At 46.1% G+C, this 20309-nt stretch overlaps 1 protein-coding gene across 1 annotated transcript in view; it reads left to right on the top strand.

The window, feature by feature from the left end:
• KCNN4 (potassium calcium-activated channel subfamily N member 4) overlaps window positions 1-20309 on the top strand; it is a 453327-nt gene that overhangs the window by 410143 nt on the left and 22875 nt on the right. Inside the window, exon 8 of the mRNA XM_086929858.1 lies at window positions 8465-8632. Within this exon, the coding sequence (XP_086785984.1) occupies window positions 8465-8626 (162 nt within the window). The 3' untranslated portion in view covers window positions 8627-8632. The remainder of the gene's footprint in view (window positions 1-8464; window positions 8633-20309) is intronic.

Raw genomic sequence — 20309 nt, 5'->3', positions numbered from 1 at the left:
GGAGGTGTTGATGATGTCCCGCAGGTGGGGTGCGATGACAGCGTCGGCCTTGTTGAAGACGTGGTGAGGGCAGGGGTCGGTCGGAGATCCGGAGTGGATAGAGTTCATCGTGCAGATGGTGTCTTCTGTGTTGATCTGGGTCCAGGCGCTGAGGGTGGTGGTGGGGGGCGTTGGTGCGGTCGTGGGGAGTGTTGTTTGTGGGCTGAAGCTGTTGTGTATGTCAGCGATCTTGTTGTGGAAGTAGGAGGCGAGGGAGTTGCAGAGGTCTTGCGACGGGGTGATGTCGTTTATTCCGGCGTTGGGATTGGAGAGCTCTTTCACGATGTTGAAGAGTTCCTTGCAGTTGTGTGCGTTGTTGTCCAGCCGGTCCTTGAATGCTGTTTTCTTGGTGGCGTGGATCAGTTGATGGTGCTTCCGGGTGGCGAGCTTGAGGGTGGTCATGTTGTCCGGTGTTGGCTCCCTTCTCCAGGCTTTCTCGAGGGCTCGGCAGTTCTTCTTGGAGCTCTTGAGTTCGTCGGTGAACCATGGGGCCTTCTTGCTGCCGGGTCTGCTAGGCGGGGTCCTCAGTGGGGCGAGGTCGTCTGCGCAGTTACTGATCCACTTCGTGAGGTTGTCGGCGGCCTGGCTGGGGTTCGCTGAGCTGGCGGGAGGGTGCTGGCTCAGGGAAGCGGCGAGCTGGTCTGCTGTGATCTTGTTCCAGTTTCTTCGAGCAACCTGTTGCTGGTGGTGGTGGATCGTGGATCTTCTGAAGGTGAAGTGGACGCAGCTGTGGTCCGTCCAGTGGAGTCCGGTGGCGTGGCTGAAGACGATGTCCTTGCTGGATGAGAAGACAGCGTCGAGTGTGTGTCCGGCGAGGTGGGTTGGGGTGGTCACCAGCTGCTTGAGTCCGAGGATGGCGAGGTTGTCAAGCAGGGTGGTGGTGTTGCGGTCTTTGTTGTTCTCCAGGTGGAAGTTGATGTCCCCCAGGAGGATGAAGTCAGTGGAGGGGAGGGCTTGCGGGCTGATGAAGTCGGTGATGACTTCGCTGAATTGTGTGCGTGGTCCCGGGGGTCGGTAGATGAGGGTGCCTCTGAGGGTGGTTTTGGGGTCCGTGTGGATCTGGAAGTGCAGGTGTTCGGCGGTTGTCAGGGTGTCGTCGGTGTTGGTCGCGATGCGGATGGTGTCTCTGTAGATGATGGCGATGCCTCCTCCAGTCTGGTTGCCGCGGTCTCTTCGGGTGATCTTGTAGCCCTCTGGGATGGCGATGGCGTTGTCGGGCGCTGAGGAGTCGTTCATCCAGGTTTCCGTGAGGAAGGCGACGTCAGGAGCTGTGGTGTCGAGGAGGTTCCAGAGTTCGATGGCGTGTCTGTGGACGGAGCGGGTGTTGTGCCCGAGATCTCTCTTGGACGCCTAGCGTTAAACATCTAGCGGGCATAGGATGAGTCAACCCAGCCCTCTGCATGGCAACACACAGCAGAGCTGCAAACCCTTTCCCCCACAGGAGGATCTACAGACAGCTCTTAGGATCCCTTCATCAAGGCAGTATGCAACCCCACAATAAATCCCACAAGAGTAATGAGAGTTACTAGGGGTCTGGCCAGTACCAGAGGAGCCATCTGAGGGAGACTCACGTGTTCTCCTCTCCATCATGCCTGCTCCTCATTGATGCCAGATACCAGGGACGTGGACACTTCTGGGGCAAAGAGCCGGGCGTATGCTGGAAAACGTGGCCATATCTAAAAAGGCCTGATGGACAGCCTTCCCATTTTTGTGGTGCGTGATAAACTGTGAAATAAATTCCATTGGGACATTGACAAAAGACTACACTTCAAAATACTGGAACTTCATACAGACATTGACTCTCTGGGCCAACCCATCATGGAAGTTGAAACCAGATGTAAGGCTCTGAGGTTAAAACAAGTAGCTACGTGTTCTTTTGCCTCTACGGTATATCGTCAACTGAGGTCAGCCTTAAATAAATTGGAGAACTTTTAATGCTACTCTCATAGGGAGAATTTGTGGATACTAGACCTGAGTGATGGAGTCCTAGAGCCTAATGTGAATGCCTTTGAGATAGCTATCTTTACGGAAATGCTGGAGATGAACACAGTGAAGTGTGCTTCGAAAGGATACACAGGGCCGGTCCAAGTCAGATGGGCCATCAACAAAGACCAAAGACGTCTTGGCTAAATTCCAGTTCTACTCAGAAACTGAGGCAGTCCTTAGACACGGACTGAAGCTTGGCAATGTCACATTCCAAGAATACACATGCCTCATCTATAAAGATGCAGTACAGGCTACTCTACAACGAAGAGCAGAATTCAGGCCGATCACTAAGAAGCTGTAATAAGACAGTGTCAAGTATCGCTGGAGTTGCCCCTTCTGTATTTTTTTTTAAAGTAGAAGGCAAATGGCATCATGTGTTGGAGAGATCCCAGGCCCTTTGCTAACTGTGAATCACAAAGCCTGAGGACCGGGCGGTCGATCATCTCCGAAGAAACTGGATACATGCGGGTGGAGTCTCCCGTCAAGCTGCACCGCCACACGGCAGATTCAGAGGATCAAGAACGACTCTAGCCAGTGGACCTCCGGACTGTCTACTGGTTATACTGACTTGATTGCCAGTTTGTGGGTTCATGACACAGTCCCCTCTAATTCCATTCCTATTTTTGATGGCCAAGGAATTAGGACCCAACTGTGGCCATGAGGCCTGTGTAGAAGGACTTATTTTGATATACACCCGCTTTGCTGGGTTAAGGTTATTTTTGTTCAACACCGGGAATGTGAAGGAACTGTCACTACTTAACTATATTGCCAGACAGCCTATCCACACATATGTTTACCCTGTCTCCGTTAACCCACCAGAAATGATGAATGTTACATCTCTACATGTTAAGGGCAGATATGCCGCCAACAAGAGGGAAGTGGTCTGGAGGGATCTTAGCGATCAGCAGCCAGATATTATATGCCTGCAGGTGGCACCCCTATTGAAAAAGGATCAGGAGAGATAAGGCGTATCCCACTCTTTTTTTACCTCTACCCATACTAAGCAGTGAGGGGTATCCAATGTAATCAAGCACAACTTTTCCTTTTTAGTTTTGGAGACCAGTATTGAGAATGAAGGCTGATTCCTAATTTTGTCTGGAACGCTTCAAGGCCCCTTGCTTACACTAGCTATGGTTTATGCCCCAAATGTTTCTCAAAACGCATATATACTAGAACTTCACTCTGTACTGTCTGGGATGACGAAGGGGTAAATTAGCTTCACTGGGGACTTCAACAAAGTATGGAATCTCCAGGAAGTCAAGGAGGTGGGTTGGTGGAGTCAAACTGAGGCGTCTTTAGAAGGTTTAAGCATATCCTGTCAGATAGGCCTCAAACGTGTGGCATAAGCTACACCCATCTGAGACGGGATACAAGTACTACCCACATATCCATTGGACTACCACAACAATTATATTTCAGTTTGGAGACCACTTCTTCAGGAGACCAGGGAGGTGTGGATAGGAGTCTCAGACCACAACCAGATGTCCACTTGGTACTGGGGGCTTCCCTCTGTAATTGGCATCTACACCCATCACTGCTTAGGGACCCTGTGATCCTCAAAGACATTGGACAACATATTAATAAGTATTTCAGCCTAAATGAGAAGAACGAAGGATCCATGGGGGTGTCTGAGATACATTTAAGGTGGCAATCAGGGCCAATGAGTTGCTGCTGCAGCCAACAACTGCGCCTCTGAAAACTAGAAGTTCAGAAACTTGAACGTGAAATACTATAGCTAGAACGAGAGAGGGCAGGGACTCCCACACTACAGAAAATCCAAAAGCTAGTCACTGCGAGAAACCGATTTTGCGTGCACTTAACTAATAATGCTGAACTTGCCCTTTCACATCTAAAGAAAAGATCCTTTGACACAGGGGTAAAGTTGGCACACAAAGGAAAAGAAATATGTAAAGGAAATCCCTACATGTGCAGGTATCAAACTGACAGATTATGCTATGAAGATTAAAGAGTTTCACCACTTCCATTCCTGTTTGTAGCCCACTGGTACATACCATGTATCTCTACAATCAGTATATTTTACTACTTATTCCCAGAGAAATATACAGAGAATACACAGTAGGAAGTTCTTATTACTATTTATTGAACCAATGTTATTCTTGCATAAAATATGTGTGCTGCAATTATTAGTAGACAGAAGCAGATGACCTTGATTACAAGCACCAAAAGCATGAAAAGTAGATATAGTTCTACCATGGTGCTAGATAAATGTATAAATGCAGGCATATAAACAAGACAGTAATCTAGCCTACTCCTACTATGCGAACCCTACTCTATGTGTACCTAGAGTGTGTGTAGGTGTAGAGCCAAGACCCCCCCAAGGGACAATCCAACCCCATTACCTGATAGGGTAGAGCAAAGGACCCCGTCCTAGTCGCAAACTGGACACCCCTCACGGGATGTCAGGTTGCCGCGTGGTGATTTCTCAGCATGCAGGGACCCTCTGTGTCAGCGGAAGTACCGCCTCTACTAATCTACTGGGATGCTCTTCATTTATAATGGAAAGCAGCCTTGCGATGTACGCATAGATTAGTGATGTCATGGATACATAGATAGCCCTGTCATCCCGTGGGTGAAGGTAGTGATGAAATTTGTACATAGTGTGAGATGAGGCTTGTACATGATGTTCAGGGCATTGCGATAATGGTGTGCGAAGCTAGATGTAAAACAAGTTTAGTTTAGGAGAAACTAATCCAATATTGTTGTGCATGCAAATGTGTGCCAAAGGTCACAGCTGGAAATGTTATTTGTGAGGACAATGTAAGAAAATGAGCTGCTTCGCTTCGTGGGCCTAACTTGGGAATATAACACCAGAGGGGTAATATTTAATATTTCCACTCCAATCTGTGCAACAGTAGGGAAAGCCCTGGACTCCGGAGGGGTAAAATTTACTATTCGAACTCCAGTCTGTGCAACAGTAGAGAAATTGAGGGACTCCGACGGGGTAGACTTTGCTATTCCCACTTCAGTCTGTGCACATTAGGGAAAGCGTTGGACTCTGGAGGGGTAACATGTACTATTCCCACTCCAGTCTGTGCAATAGTAGAGAAAGCACTGGGCTTTGAGGGGTAAAATTCACTATTATCACTCCAGTTTGTGCAACAGTAGGCAAAGCGTTGCACTCTGGAGGGGCTAAATTTATTATTCTCGCTGCATTCTGTATAACTTGCAGGCAAAGTGTTGAACTCCGGAGGGGTAATATTTACTATTGCCCTTCCAATCTTTGCAACAGTAGGGAAAGCTTAGCTGTGGAACATTAGGGAAATTGTTGGACTCTGTATCTAAGGCATGTTGGGGCATATTACCTAGCAATAGCGATATTTATCGCTAAGCAGGGTTAGCGGGAATCATTTTATCGCCGAACTCCGCTGAATTTTATCGCAGATAAACCTTGCTATTATCAAGGTTTATCTCAAAAGCGATAAAAATCGGCCGTAATGCATGAATATCGCTGAAAAGTCAGCGATATTCATGCATTACCGAGCTAATGCTCCTAGCCATGTTATCCACCTACCATTGGATAACATGGCTAAGAACTGCTCTGGGCAGGCGTTAGCTTTTGGAGACATTCGCACTTAGCGCAAATATTTCCAAAAGTACACCTTTGTAGGTAATAGGAGATAGCGATGTTAGCAACTGTTTACAATCGCTAACATCTTGGCACGCCCACTTTGCATGTCATTAGCGATAAATATCGATGACATGCAAAATGGGCCCCAAGATGATCGCTATCTCCTACTAGCTGTCGCTAACTGGTGTTAGCCACAGCTAGGTAATAGGGCGAAAAAATTATCGCCGATTTAGCGGGAAAAATTCCTGCTAAAGCGGCGATAAGGCCCTTGATAATAGGCCCCGTTGTTCCTGAAATGGGGGAACTCTGACACTCATAAGTGTCTTGTTGGTGGTGAGCAGATTCAGCGGTTGCATGATCCAAAGTAACCTGCTTCGTCAATTGTGTTGCATCTCTCTCATGTGACACGCCGACTGCATGCTCATTGCATGTCGTGTCTGATTCACAGGGTGCGACCCTCGAAGGTGAGGGATGTACCCATAGTAGAGTTGCATTCTACCTCGTGTGGCTCTGCTGAACTTGCACCTGTGTGTGTGACGGCCGCGGACTGGTCTGGTGCAGCCTGATCATCGTGCACCGGACGTGGTGCCTCCTGTCAAGGGAGGTACGGAATTTGCAACTCTTCATTGTGGTTGACTAGAATTGCCTGGTGCACCCCATTTCAACGTGCATAGTCATAGTGCTTCATTTCCAGGTAGGTACGTAATTTGTAACTGATCGTGATTGAGATCTGAAGTGTCTGGTGCAACTCATAACAACGCGCACCAGACGCTGTGCCCAGATTACCTGAGAGGCTTATGTGCGTTATCTCTCCATTCATTGGTTGTTCCTTTTTTTACCTTTGTCGCGGGAGACCAACTGACTTTTCTAACCTGTCCCCTCCCGAAGCTATCTTGGTGCCAGGTAGTAGTGAGAGAGATTCACTGGGTTTAAGGAATGCTTCCGAGACAGTTCGGAAGTGTGTCAAGAGACTGCATGGCTCCATTGTGCTTTGAGACCTGCGGGTGAACTTCCTGAGTGGCTGCTAAACTCTACTTGTTTACATATACCTCTTAATAGAACTTGCTACACGCCTTGTGTCTGGGTGGCGGGGTTTGTTATTTACTATCCGGGGTTATAGGGCAATTGGAGTGAACTATTGGGTGGAGGGAGGCTAGGGTCACGGAGTCTGCAGAGTGTGTTATGCATTGACTTGCTGGGTACTAGTAGCACTGCATTAGGGTGCTGAGTGTGTAGGTGTGCAAGAGCATTCCGTACGGACTGTGCTGGTTACCTGTTGCACCATGGAGATGTGCAGAGTAAGTGTGTGCGAGTGAGAGTGATAGTGTACGGACCATATGTGATTCACAGTACTGCCCAGCGGTGCCACGTTATACGTTGATTCGGTGCCAAGAGCACAACACATCTGACATTGGGTTTTCCCACATGGCTCTGGTCCGCAGTTCTGCTAAAAAGTGTTTTTGTTTCATGTATGACCATATTGTTGATATCATTGTGACCCGGAGTGTACCACATAACTGTGTTGGACTGTGGCCTGGGGTGGATAGCGTGTCACATTGCATAAGGGTGCTCCCTGTGTGGGGAGGGTAAGATTTAGGATTGTTCCCATGTACATAAGTTTGCTATCATATTCATACGAGTGCGCTTGGTACTGTTAGTAATAATTCCAAATGTGTTTTATGCCCAAAAGTACCCGATGTTCATGTGCTAAAGAATGAATATGTGTGCTTAATACAATCGTTTTTACATACATCTTGTGTGAATTGTCTTTTGTGATGCTCTGTGTATTTATCATTAATATCTGCTGCTTCTTTGTTTTACACATTGCCTTATTAAGCCTGACTGCTCAGTGCCAAGCTACCCAAGGATGAGCACAGGTTAAGCAGCACTTGTGATCACCCACCCTTGAAGGGAGTGGGACGTTCTACCTGGCTGGGGGCATCTCTACAGCCTGCCAGAAAGTGCTGGTTCCAACAGCAACCCATTAGGAATCACAGTCATCACATGGATGGTGGCCTGCTAAGGTCAGCAGCCCACTATGTCTGTGATTGCCTTTGAGTCAAGTTTTTTATTTTTTTGTTGAAATGCAACCCGTGTTCCTTAAAGGAAAACGGGATGCGTTTCAAAAATTAAAAATTATACGTTTTGTTTTCAACTTTTAAGAGCAGGCAGTGGCTCCGTGGGACTACTGCCTGCTCTTAATAAATGTTCTCCCAATATTCACAAAGGGGAAGGGGTCCCCTGGGGACCGCTTCCAATTTGAGAATGCATTACCACCAACTTTGAATTGGTGGTATGTGAAAATGTTTTGCAACCGCATTTCTATCACAAAACATTTTGACATACCAATGCGATTCGTTATTTGGAAGAGACGCCCTAAATACATCCTTTCCAAATACTGAATCGCAAAACCCTAATTGCGATTTGGTAACAAGTTATTGAATCCCAGTTTGGGCTTTGGACATTCCAAAAAGCATTTTTCTGGTCACAAATGAGACAATTCTGTGAATTGGCTTGGTTGTGAGCAGAAAAAAGGTTTGTACATATGGCCCTTAGAGACAACAGTGTGTATGAAAGTGATGGAAGGATGTGAGAAAAGTATTATCAATTGGGTAGAATAGTTTTGAAAGGAAAATGAGTATAGAGAAAAATATGAGTGAGGTGGATGAGGAGAAAAATAGGATAGACTGTATTCAAGAACATCAGGCAGGTTTGAAAACGAGATTCAACCATACAAAGGAGGGCTACGTTACTGGACATGCTAGAGACTGATATAATGGCCTGTCTATCTGTTTTCTTTAGTTCTTGCAGTCTCTTTCTCGGCTGAACATCTTACGTCTCTTTACCTAGATGCAGATGATCATGTACGACCTTAACGCCAACATGACCTGCACCTACTTGGACTTGGAGAAGAGAATTGATTCCCTGGACAAGAAACTGGATGAGATCACACGTCTCATGTCAGAAGCAGTTCAGCAGCAGAGGTCCTGCCAGGGGTCTACAGCGCAATAGAAAGAGGTATTGCAGAATCTTTCCTGAGAGCTTTCTACAAAAATTTGGGTATTTATTTGAAAAGTTTTATAAAGCGCAAACATGACCCAAATGGGTATCAGAGCGCTATACAAAGGAGCATAAGTGGGATAAGGTAAAAGCATGAGTACAGCATCATTTGAGGTACATGAAAAACAATAAAGTCATATGGGAGCACAGGGAAAAACAAAATTGCAATGTTGACTCAGGGTAATCTCCTGAAAAGCAATAAATCAAAAGGGCAATGAGGAGACACCAATAGAACTTGTGACCAAAAAGTTAAATAAATAAATGAAAGAATGTCAAACAGGAGATATAAGTAGGTTAAGATGGCTCCAGGACTATTGCTGCAAATGGTCATTCAGGAGTAGCATTTGACGTTTTTTAAAAGAGGGGGTAGAGGGGTTAGATCTGATATCAGGAGGGCATGCCTGTATACCATAAACACCTTTATTGATGTTTAAGACCTCATTTTAGAGTTTAGTAGTTGGTTAGCCAAACTAGTAGAATAGCAGAGGCACACATTGGTCATGGATAAGATGGCTTAGGTTTGAGTTTCCTGACTGTGAGGTGTGGCTTTATCTTTAAAAGAAGTGAGATCCCCTTGGGCAACAAATGACCTGTGGCAGCCTCTGTCCTTCATGGCTGGCGCTCCACCTCATTAGTTCAAACCTAGGCAGCGTGCATGAGCTGTCAGCAAGACCTGTTGTAATGTTGCCTGTGGGCTTATGGCATGCCCATGAAGTGCCATTTGCTCACTGTTGTGCCATTAAGAAATGTGGGTATTTTATTGGTGGATTGGTTCTGATTCTTCCGCCTTTGTGTGCTTGGTTCAAGCCCAAGCGTTTTCACTCATTGGTTGCTTTGGGTTGTCCATCCCATCATATCCTCGGTTACTCCTGGTCGGCCATTGCAACGCATGGTTACCAGATGCCCTCACAACTTAGCATGTCACAATCACTTGCTCTCCACGTGTGGTCCCTCTCAACCCTCCTACAACACTTGCTTACCTGCCCTACAACCACCCACCTATTGGCCACATCTCTGCTGTCTGCGAACTACCTGGATATACCTTATATTGCAAGACCACGACGGGGAGTCTCCCTGCCCTTGATCTGTTTTCTTTATTGGTGTGTAGGCTATTGGCATTATTTTAGACTTTCAGGCTGTTTCAGGGAACAATGCTCTGTCCGCCATAATTCCCCAATGATAAACTCAGCACCACTCAGTAGGGTTGATATGCTCTCTTATACAGCTCTCATGTAGCACTAATTGGACTGCACCAGCACAGCAGTGAATGGCAGTGTCACAAAGTGAGGGACAGAGCAGGCAACGACCCCGCGAATGGGACTGCAGAGATGTAAAACTCCGACATATTGGAGCCATATGTCCTGAACATTGATCATCGGTGGTGGTGCTGTCCCGCTTGGTTCTTGCAGAAGGTATGAAGGCGATTACATGTTGGCTAAGGGGCTAACCTACCTACTAGAGCACATTGCGGCACATGGGCGCAGGGGCACACGTATGTAATGTTTGCATGTGTGGCTTGAAGAGAAGTGTGCCAGCAGTGCTTGTGCAGTGTCTACCAGCTTGACCTGCACTTCCATAGCTGCACCCTGGAACCGCGCCTGCTCCGTGCCCAGAGAGAGGAATGGGGGTTCGGTGGGGCACTGCTGAGGCACTCTTGCTGCCGCAGGAGGGTGCCTAATGGACTGTGGATAACCGACAAACAAAATGGCGTCCTCCGTTGCCACACGTCCACCGGGCGGCAGATTCCATGGGATCAGCTCGGCCGGCTTATTCACAGACTAAAATGTCTCATTTTAAAATTTGGGGTACACCCCTCATCTCCTGGCGGGGACACTGTGTCCTTGTGGATGGGGCCAGTGCTCTGTTATATATATCAGAAGCAAGTCAAAGCCTGGCTGTTCTCTTATGATCATTAAAAATCACTCCGTCCAGGCCTCCCCCCGTGTGCTTCAGCGCCAAGACGCTTCTGGGCATTCGAGCACTATATAAAACCTAAAATCAAATTAAATTATATGTTAGCAGCAGGACACCTGGTATTGACTCTCGCAGCGACATTCTATTGCTAATAATCGCACCTCCAAGAAAAGGATGCTAAGAAAGTAAATACTCTTATTTTGTTTTGTTTTTACACTGCTCCTGTGCATGTGAATTGTTCGTGTGCCACAGTAAGTAGTGTGAAGATCGTACACAGGCGTCGTGCCCATTTCTCCTTTAATGATTGTGCCCGGATCCCCACCTCCTGGAATTACAGAGACACCCAGTAATCCAATTTCCACAGTGCAGTGCAGTGAATCTGCTGGTCGGGCCCCCTTTGGACTGTTTCCTCTGTACCCTGCTATGTGCAGATTGACTCTGAACTGAAAAGGTTTTTTTTTAAACTTTATTTCCATCAGTTAGGCTGAATGTGAGAGAGGTTGTGGCATTACCACCCAGAGTGCTGACTTCTGAACTGGGGTACCAGATTCAAGTCCCGGCGTTTGCGCAACATCCTGTGATTCTGGGCAAATAACTTATTCTCCCTTTGCCTAAAATAAAGGGAAAAAATGAAATAACCAGGGTTCGATTCCCGGCGTGGCAGGTTTCTGGACCAGGGTCAGCGGACTCGATAATTCTCTCGCCTCGGTGCCCACTCTGATCAGCGATCACACTCGGCAACTCTGGGCATTAGCTTGCCTCATCTTCACTAACGGCCCCACCAGACCGCCGGGGATGCCTGGTCTCACCCTGGAGATACCCATTAAGGGACCATCTCTCAGGGAAGCCAGGAAGGGTTTCGCAGCGGTCGAAGCGCCTTGGGACCTTCCGGGTAAGTAGTGCGCTATATAAATGCCTATACATACATACATACATACATACGTATGGAAAGTCCCTCTCTAATTGTAGGCAATCATAGTACATTCACCGCACATGAATGATGGGAAAAACGTTTTCTTTTCATTCGGTATGGATTGACATTGAACACATTTCATACTGCGTTAAAAAAAAATAGAATGTAGTAATTGTACACTTTATTCAACTTTCTACAATGCAACATTACAACTTTTTCCACATTCTCACACAGTAAAATATTTGTTTCTGTTTTTTTCTGATCTGAGAGGCATAGGTTGTGAAATGCGTATGTCGCATGAAGAGAAGATAGCACATAATTAATTTTACAGTTAAAAGTGTTGGGTATACTTACCTCTCTGATGCACACAGAGGTGTATTTTCATTCAGAAATCGTGTATAACTTTATAAGAGATAGCCTTAAAATCCTTCTTTCTAGCTCCATGAACCAAATGTTATTTTTTTCTCACTATCCTCAATTTCTCAGCCTGACATGTATTCACAGGAGGTAAGAACAACATTTTTGTGAGGGAGATACCAATCACACACTCTATTGCCTGCTGAAAACATCCAATCCAACCCAGATAATCCCACTCAAACCCCATACATCCACTCCATACCACGAGGGTAAAAGACATTGCCATTTGCTAGAACTCAAAAAATATGTAAGACCTATTGTATTTATAATGCTTGGTTTTTTTTATTACGTCCTTGGAGCATGCCTTTCCATGCAGGTCCCCTTTATTCTGCCCTACTGGCCACCATCTTCCCAAAACAGGGATAAAAGTTACAACTCTGCCGTACTAGCTGAAAGTTTACTCACAGCCAGTCAATATATACATCCACAGTACGTCCCTGTGTCGCCCGTCACTATTTCAACTGCCTTCACAGCCATCATGTTAACAAGCCCACCTTCCCCTACCCTCAAAACAGCAGAATGTGCCCATGGGTCTTTCAACTTCTTAATATACGGCCTGTTGTTTCTCTCAAATTAAATCACACATTTGTTTAGAGCTAAACAGGCAACTAAAGTCAAGTGAGACCGTAAAAGTTGTTCTTTCTCTTTTGTGCAATTTAGGCTTTGCGCTCACAGCACATGAGCAAAATCATGACTTCTGTCTAACATAGCTTTAACTAACTTTCCAAAGAAGCCCAATATATTTTGAAATTTCGATGGGATCAAAAGTGTCCTTACACTTGGTGAGGTCAACATTTTGAGCATTTCATAGAAATAATGACTAGGGCCAGACCCAAGGGCATCACACATTTTAAAAACATGGTTTAAATTGATTTAATTTGGTAACTTTTGTCAACAATATACACTCAGGGATTGGACCAGGGAATTCAATAGCTCAGTATCTTTGTGCCAATTGCTACCAATCGTGGAGGCCTTTGCCTCTTAAACTACTTTTGCTGCAGTAGCATGCGCTGGTGAAGTCAACCCGCCGCTGACCTGAAAATCCACTCTGATTTATGAGCAAAGGAAAATAATAACTGTTTGAATTTGGTTTATTTTTAACAACTGTCCTTCACCTCTTCTGCACAAACATATCTGTCCATCTGTCCACCACCCAGACATACAAAGACCCAGCCTGTATTCACCAGCATCATACCAGGAATATGATCTGCAAAAGAAACACATTGATGCTTTACAGTTGATGGGTACCCAGTGCACAAGTCAAGCAGGGGTAGCACACTTATACGATATACGAAAAAATCATAAGCAAACTCCAGGGAAATGGTAAACCCACATGACTTTTATATTTGGGGTACACCTTCAAGCCCTTAGTCAGTACCTGCTGGGTGTCCTCAAAGCAAAATATCTACAGATGCGGGCAGTGGTTAATTTCGAAATAAAGAGCCGGGTCCCAGGATGCAACTGCACCTTTCACCACCCCCTGGCCCTGACAGTGCTGCAAAACTCCAGGACCGACTGTCTGGACGCGCTGCTATTACTGTTTTAGTGTATATTAAGTTGCTAAAGCGACGTGCTCTCCCGAAAATAGACAGGCAGCCACATGGTGGTCTGTCCTGAGAAAAGTGCAGGTGATGAAGGGTTAAATGCCGGAACAGATAAAGCACTGGATGTAGAGTTAGGGTAAATGTGCAACTGCATTGTCTTATTTTTGCTTGAATTTCTTCACATGGAAAACATCTTTCCATATGCTGAATTAGCTTCCCATGACCCCTCTAAGTAGTAATGCATGTACGCTAGCATTTACTGAGTGCTGTCGAGGGTGGGGGAACTCACGAAATTCCGCAGAGTTACAGAAAAACTCAGCAGGATTCCGCGGAGTTCCGCCAACAGGCAGAAATAGACACATCGTGCTGCTCGTACTGGGATTTTGCACCGATAGCTCGTGACGGCCGGCGTTAGGAAAATCTTGCAGGATGTCATCCTAGTCACCAGAAATCGTGCCGGAGGAAGCCAAATCTCGCTCATTGTTGCCAACTTGCCGTTCTTGAACCTTGTGCAAGAGAATATTCCGCCAAACGGCAATGGGAAGATTTTGGCTGGAGCTCTGAGTTACAAAAGTAATGCAGAGTCGCGGAACGCTCTCAATTCCACAGGCAAGCTGAATATTCCACCCACCCCTAGTGCTGACTCTTGACGACACATACTTCTGAAGGCCTTTATCAAAAATGACTTGGATACATTTTGGGGTCTTGTCAACAGGCCATATAGAAAGCAAGAATCTCAAACCTGGCAGCTTACAATTAAATACTAACGGCCAGATGTGGGTAATCTCGATTTACCTACTCTAAAATACCGAATCATACCGATTCGGTATTTAAGAGTAGGTAAATGGGATGTAGGTAATTTCACTTTTGAAATTACCGAATCGGAATGATTCGGTAATTACCGAATCTGTATTTATCGATTCGTAATTGCCAGTCATTCCTATGGGCCTTGAGGCCCATAGGAATCAATGGCAATTACCGAATCGGTAAATACCGATTCGGTAAAATTACCGAATTTGCAAGGGGGACACAGTGTCACTTTGACACCCTGTTGCACCCCTCAATTGTGCATGGGTGCACATGTTGCTGACATACATGCCGTTAGGGCATGTATGTCTGCAACATGGCACGTTTTTTAAAGCAAAAAAAATGCTTTTTGAAGCGTTTTCATTATTTACCACCAACTTCTAGTTGGTGGTAAATAACGAATTCTTAAACCCTTGTAGCACTGATTACAGTGCTACCTACATGTTGAATTACAGAATCGGTAATTTTAACAAATCGGTATTTTACCGAATCGGAAAAATTACAAATTCGGTAAAATTACCGATTCTGGGCCATATGTAGGTGGCCATTCCGGTATTTGTAGTTTCAGATGTAGGGGGCCAGAAAATTACCAATTCTGTATATTTACCGAATTGGTAAATTTACCGAATCTGTAAATTACCGAATCGGTAAATGTACAGAATCGGTAATATGGGATGTAGGTATGGGGTGTAGGCCCTTAGGAATTCGTTATTTACCATGAAATACTATTGCATAGTAAATAACGAATTTCTGTGTACATGCCCATCTGGGCATGTACACCTGTGCCATGTGGCACACATACATGCCCTAAGGGCATGTATGTGTCCACAAGCCAGAATCAGAGGTGCAATAGGGTGTCAAAGTGACACCCTGTCCCCCTTGACAATTCGGTAAATTTACCGAATCGGTATTTACCGAATCGGTAATTGCCATTGATTCCTATGGGCAAGGCCCATAGGAATCAATGGCAATTACCGAATCGGTAAATACCGATTCAGTAATTACCGATTCATAACGATTAGGTAATTGATACCGAATAATTACCTACATGGCATATACCGATTTGTAAATACCGAATGGGTAAAATTCGGTATTTACGATTCGGTAAATGCCATTTACCTACATATGGCCCTCTGTAATTTAACATGCCCCTCCATCTCAATATCCAAATACCGGTCGGAAACGGCCGAAAATCGGTATTTTCGGCCATTTCCGACCGGTATTTGGATACCTACATCTGGCCCTAAATCTCACAAGGTGTAGGGTAACCACCTTTCTATAAAGTGCACCACAATGGGGTACACTGTGCAAAGAGGTAGCAGAGACCCTTATTGGTTTACAGAGGCAAAAGCAGATAATACTAATGCTCTAATTTTGTGTTGTGTGGGTGAGCAGTTAGACTTATCTGAGGGTATTGCAAAGCATTTGTTGTACACAGCAAGGCAATAAATGATTCACACACTCAATGAATGAAGTCAACACCAAATTTAGAAAATAATACTCTTTTGATATAAATAGTTAGACCAAGGACTACGGTTACAAGGTAAAAACATTTCACAATACGAGAAAATCGCAGTATATGCAATATATACGGTTGTGTGCAATTGCGCACACTACATTTGATATGGAAGGAACAAGACAATTTTAAAAAACAACGTAGTACAGTTATTACGTGGTTACCCTTTAGGAAATCGGAAGGTTCAGGGCCAAAGTCTAAAGTGCCAAAGCCAAGTTCTTTGGAGCTTCCCGGGTTTCTCCGGAAATAAGAAACAAAGGGACATTGTACTTGGCACACCATGAAGAAAGGGGGCCATCAGAAAAATCAAAACAAAGGGCAGCTTGCAGGCAAGTCCAAGGGCTCTCAAGGGAAAGTAGAGGTTGCAAGGGCTCTGGCGCGCAAAAATGACCCTCGTGATCAGGGGCTTGCACTTTAGAGCGATGATTCTGGGCTGCAGTCCTGATGCCCTTAAGTCCCACGTCAGGTGCTGGCTTGCTGTAAATTTGGAGTCTGCCTTAACTCGCTTTTGTAGGTTTTTTGCAGCACGGGTTCCAGTACCCCTGGTGTTGGTGCTTTCAGCTCTGGTGGGTCCTTGGGCCTCAAGGCTTGGTGCCAAGGCCAAGCTGACCCTCCAGAGCAACATGGTCAGATCGCCTGTATATTTTATTCTTGACAGGTAGGCTTTCACCAGTGTCCACATCATGGGTACGCCAGCTAGTCTGACCAGGGGTCAAAGAGAAGAGCTCAGCAAACTGATTTAGGTCTTGCCTGCAATCAGTCTGCTGTTGGGTAGGGAGAGAGTCTTACAAGGCCACTCTTCCCACTGGCAGGATTATTGGACAACAGGTCAGGGAGAGGTTCACTCTCTGCTTCCTGATCCTCATCTGTAATCATGAGCATGGTCACTTCTTCCCTGTCATAGTCGGTTTCAAGGTGATTTACATAGATGATGCTCTTGGGGGTTCCTGCAAGAGTCAAGGTCCGCCAAATAGGTGACCTCCCCTTTTCTTTCTAGGACAGGGTAGGGTCCACCACTTATCGTGGAGATTCCTAGGAGCCACAGGCTCTAAAACCCGCAACTTTTGCCCCGACTGGAACTCAACCACAGCAGACCTTTGGTCATACCATTGTTTCTGGAGATCCTGGATGGCCTCTAGGTATATATTTGCTTTCTCCATATATTCAGCCTTCCTGGAGCAAAGGCCAAACACATAGTCCACTATATCTTGTTTAGGCTCAATTAGAAGTCTCTCTATCCCTCCTTCACAAGGCACAACGGTCCCCTGACAGGATGCCCAAACAGAAGTTCAAATGGAGAGAACCCCACTCTCTTCTGTGGCACTTCACTGTAGGCGAAAAGCAGACATGGAGGTAAAACATCCCATCTCCTTAGGAGTTTACAGGAAGTCCACTGATCATACTTTCCATGGTCTTGTTGAACCTTTCAATAAGGCAATTACACAGGGGATGGTAGGAGGTAGTGAACCTACAGGTCACTCCATGTTCCAGCCACGTGTCAGGTAGCCAGACATGAAGTTTGTGCCTTTGTCTGACACCACCTTCATAGGGAAGTCCACCCTGGTAAAGATACCAATGAGGGCTCTATCCACCCTAGCCACTGCAGGGACAGTGGTAGTCCAAATAGGAATAGCCACAGGATACCTGTTGGCATGATCTACTACCACCAGAATATATCTGTCTCCTGATGCTGAAACCGACAATGTCAATCCCTACCATCTAAAAGGGAACCCCCAACCACTGGAAGTAGAATTAAGGGGGCCTTTGGGTAGCTACCTATCTTGCCGCTGGCTTGATAGGTGGCCCTGGAATTACAAAACTCCTTCATCTCCTGGTGCATTGTTGGCAGTAGAAAGGACCGACTAACCTACTCCAAGTTTTCTTCTGGCCAAGGTGTCCAGCTAGGGGGATATCATGAGCTAAAGTGAGGAGGTATTTCCTAAATGCCTGAGGCACTACCGCTCTCATAGTGGTACAAGGCTTGGGGTCTCTGGCCTCAGTGGTAAGGATCCCGTTCTCCCAATAGGTCCTGTGGGAACCACTGACATCACCTCCTTCCTGTGTAGCAGCTTGCTGTTGCAGGACGTCAAGAGTGGGACAGGTCCTCTACCCCGGGCACAGTTCTTCCCTAGAGGGATCCCCGGGCCCAAAAGATCAGCCTGGTAAGGCTCCAGCTCCTGAGGCTCAGTTTCCTCTGGGGCTGACCCTTCTTCTTCCTGGGGAGAAGGGTCTGGTATCAGATTGAAAGTTGGTCCCCAGTCTTTCTGCCTTTTCTGTTGGAGGGCTGGGCCATCATTCCAGACTCCAGCACCGCTTTGTCTCTCTGGGCGCTGATCTCTGCTCTGGTTTTTTTGCACACCTAATGTGGGATTCCAAGCATTTCTGCATGGATTCGCAGTTCTGCCTCAGCCCAGACTGAAGACTTCAAATCATTGCCCAGCAAACAATCAACTGGAATGGATGAAGACACTGCTACCTCGTTTTGTTCATCAACCCCTCCCAAGTCAAAGGACACCATCGTCATGGCCAGCATAGGTGGCTGGATAGACCCTTCCAGGCAGATACTGTTCAGAGGACACCAGTTGCTTAGTTACTGTGGTGACACTAGCACCTGTGTCTCTCAAGCCTCCACCCTAAGCCCCTTAATAAAAGGATGCTGTCTGTATTTTTGCACATTAGTGGACCAGACAGCTAAGGTGGCTACGCCCACATCCCCCAAAGTCGCAGAAGTGAGCTTCCTAACATGGCCAGTACTATCCTGAGATCCCATCTGGAGATTATCAACTGCATTTAATGCAGGTGGACCAGAGGCATTTTACTTATTTTTACAGCCAGAGTTTCCAGTTTGGTGCCCTGTGGTCATAGAGTCATGGCACCAAGCCTTCTTGGGATCCCAGTTCTTTCCCTGGTACCCACCCTTTGGCTGTGAAGAGTCTCGACCCACCCTCCTGAACACATTTTTGGGGGCCTGGAGAAGACTGTTTGTTTTTAGGGTTTTCTTCCTTCCCTCGAGGGGCTGTTTGCCTCTTTCTTTTGGTCTCCCCCACCAGTGGTAGTCTTGGTCACCCTTGTCTTGACCCAGTGGCCCAACATCCTATTTAGGCCCTTAATGTTAAAACCGAGAGCTAGCCTCCATTAACCTGTGCATATATTCCTTTAAGGACAAAAAAGTGTCAGGGCCATATAAAGACAATCATAAAAGCAAAAAACATGCTCGGTGTCTCCAGTGATCACACTTGTTATCCGCATAGCAGGATCGCACACATACACATAGTGGTGAAAGAAATCGTATTCAGTTACATCATGTCTCAACTTTGTGCCGACTTTACAATCAGTTAATATTTGGGACTTGTCTATTCAGCCTGCATCCAAATGTGCCATCTCTTCCCGCCCTGCTATTACAACAGTAGTATTATTCTCCTGGGTGAACGTAGAACCAGTTTTTAAAGTTTTTCGTAAACTACCCACTCCCTCCCCTGCTGATGGGCCTTCCTGGCCTGTAGAAACTTAAGTATGTAGGGTTAGGACTAAACCCTGGGTGGTGGAAGCTGGTAGTTGAATGCCTGTCTAGTTGAGTCGGTACTACAGCGAATAATACAATTCACTTATACTGCAAGTGATTGTCGCCTCAGGGTTCGGTCACTAGGTTGGGGGTGAACGGAAACCTGGGGGGTTCCTGACTGCGGCTATCTCTGTCTCATCAAGAGTGGGAGCCATAGTTTGAGAAATAGTCTATCGGTTTTGGTTTTGATGGGAGCTTATGGAGTCTCATGGAATGTGTATGTCGGCAGCTTTGAAAGATTCCAACAAGAGGTCTGAACTCATATTGATTGGTTCCTTTCTTAGGCCTCTCTTTTCTTCTCTTCGGATGGCTACACCTTCAACCAGCCCCATTTTTCAACCTCCTATTTCCAGCTTAGAAGTGTTGGGGCCACAGGAGATATCCACCTCCTAGTGATACCTCGCTTAGCTAGCAGCAAAGCCAGATCAGCAAATTTGGCTTGTACTTTATGTTCTTTTCGTCTTCGGAACAATCCCAGTATACTTGTGTCTACTGTATGCCATGCCGTATTTCCCACAATTTCCTCTAAAGTGTAGGTTATTCCATTTCAGTACCTCCCCAGCCCAGGGCAAGACCAAAGCATGTGTATGAGATCTGCGTCCTGTTTGGGACACCTAGGACGTTATGGCATAATGTCGGGGTGAGCCTCAGCTAGGCATTCCAGTACTAGGGGTTCGCCATTCTCTGCACAAGTCCTCAGACCAATAGAATAGAAGTTGGCACGGAAACTATAATACAAAGCAAAGCTTTTATTGAACCTCATGAGGTGGAACCACATTTACACAACACCCTTCGGTAGTGTATGAAGTAGCACACTGAACAGAAGGAACATGGTCCTTTTATACCCATACAGGGGCTCAAAAGAAGGCAGTACAAGTACAGAAGAGAAGGTTAACATACATAAAAGGTCGTACAGAAATGCACAGTCATCAGTAGGGAGCAGCGTTAGAAGTGGGCGGGGA

Source organism: Lissotriton vulgaris, chromosome 7, assembly GCF_964263255.1.
Source record: "Lissotriton vulgaris chromosome 7, aLisVul1.2, whole genome shotgun sequence".
NCBI classification, from domain to species: domain Eukaryota; kingdom Metazoa; phylum Chordata; class Amphibia; order Caudata; family Salamandridae; genus Lissotriton; species Lissotriton vulgaris.
The sequence above is the reverse complement of the archived record's forward strand: the minus strand, read 5'-3'. Positions and strand labels throughout refer to the sequence as shown.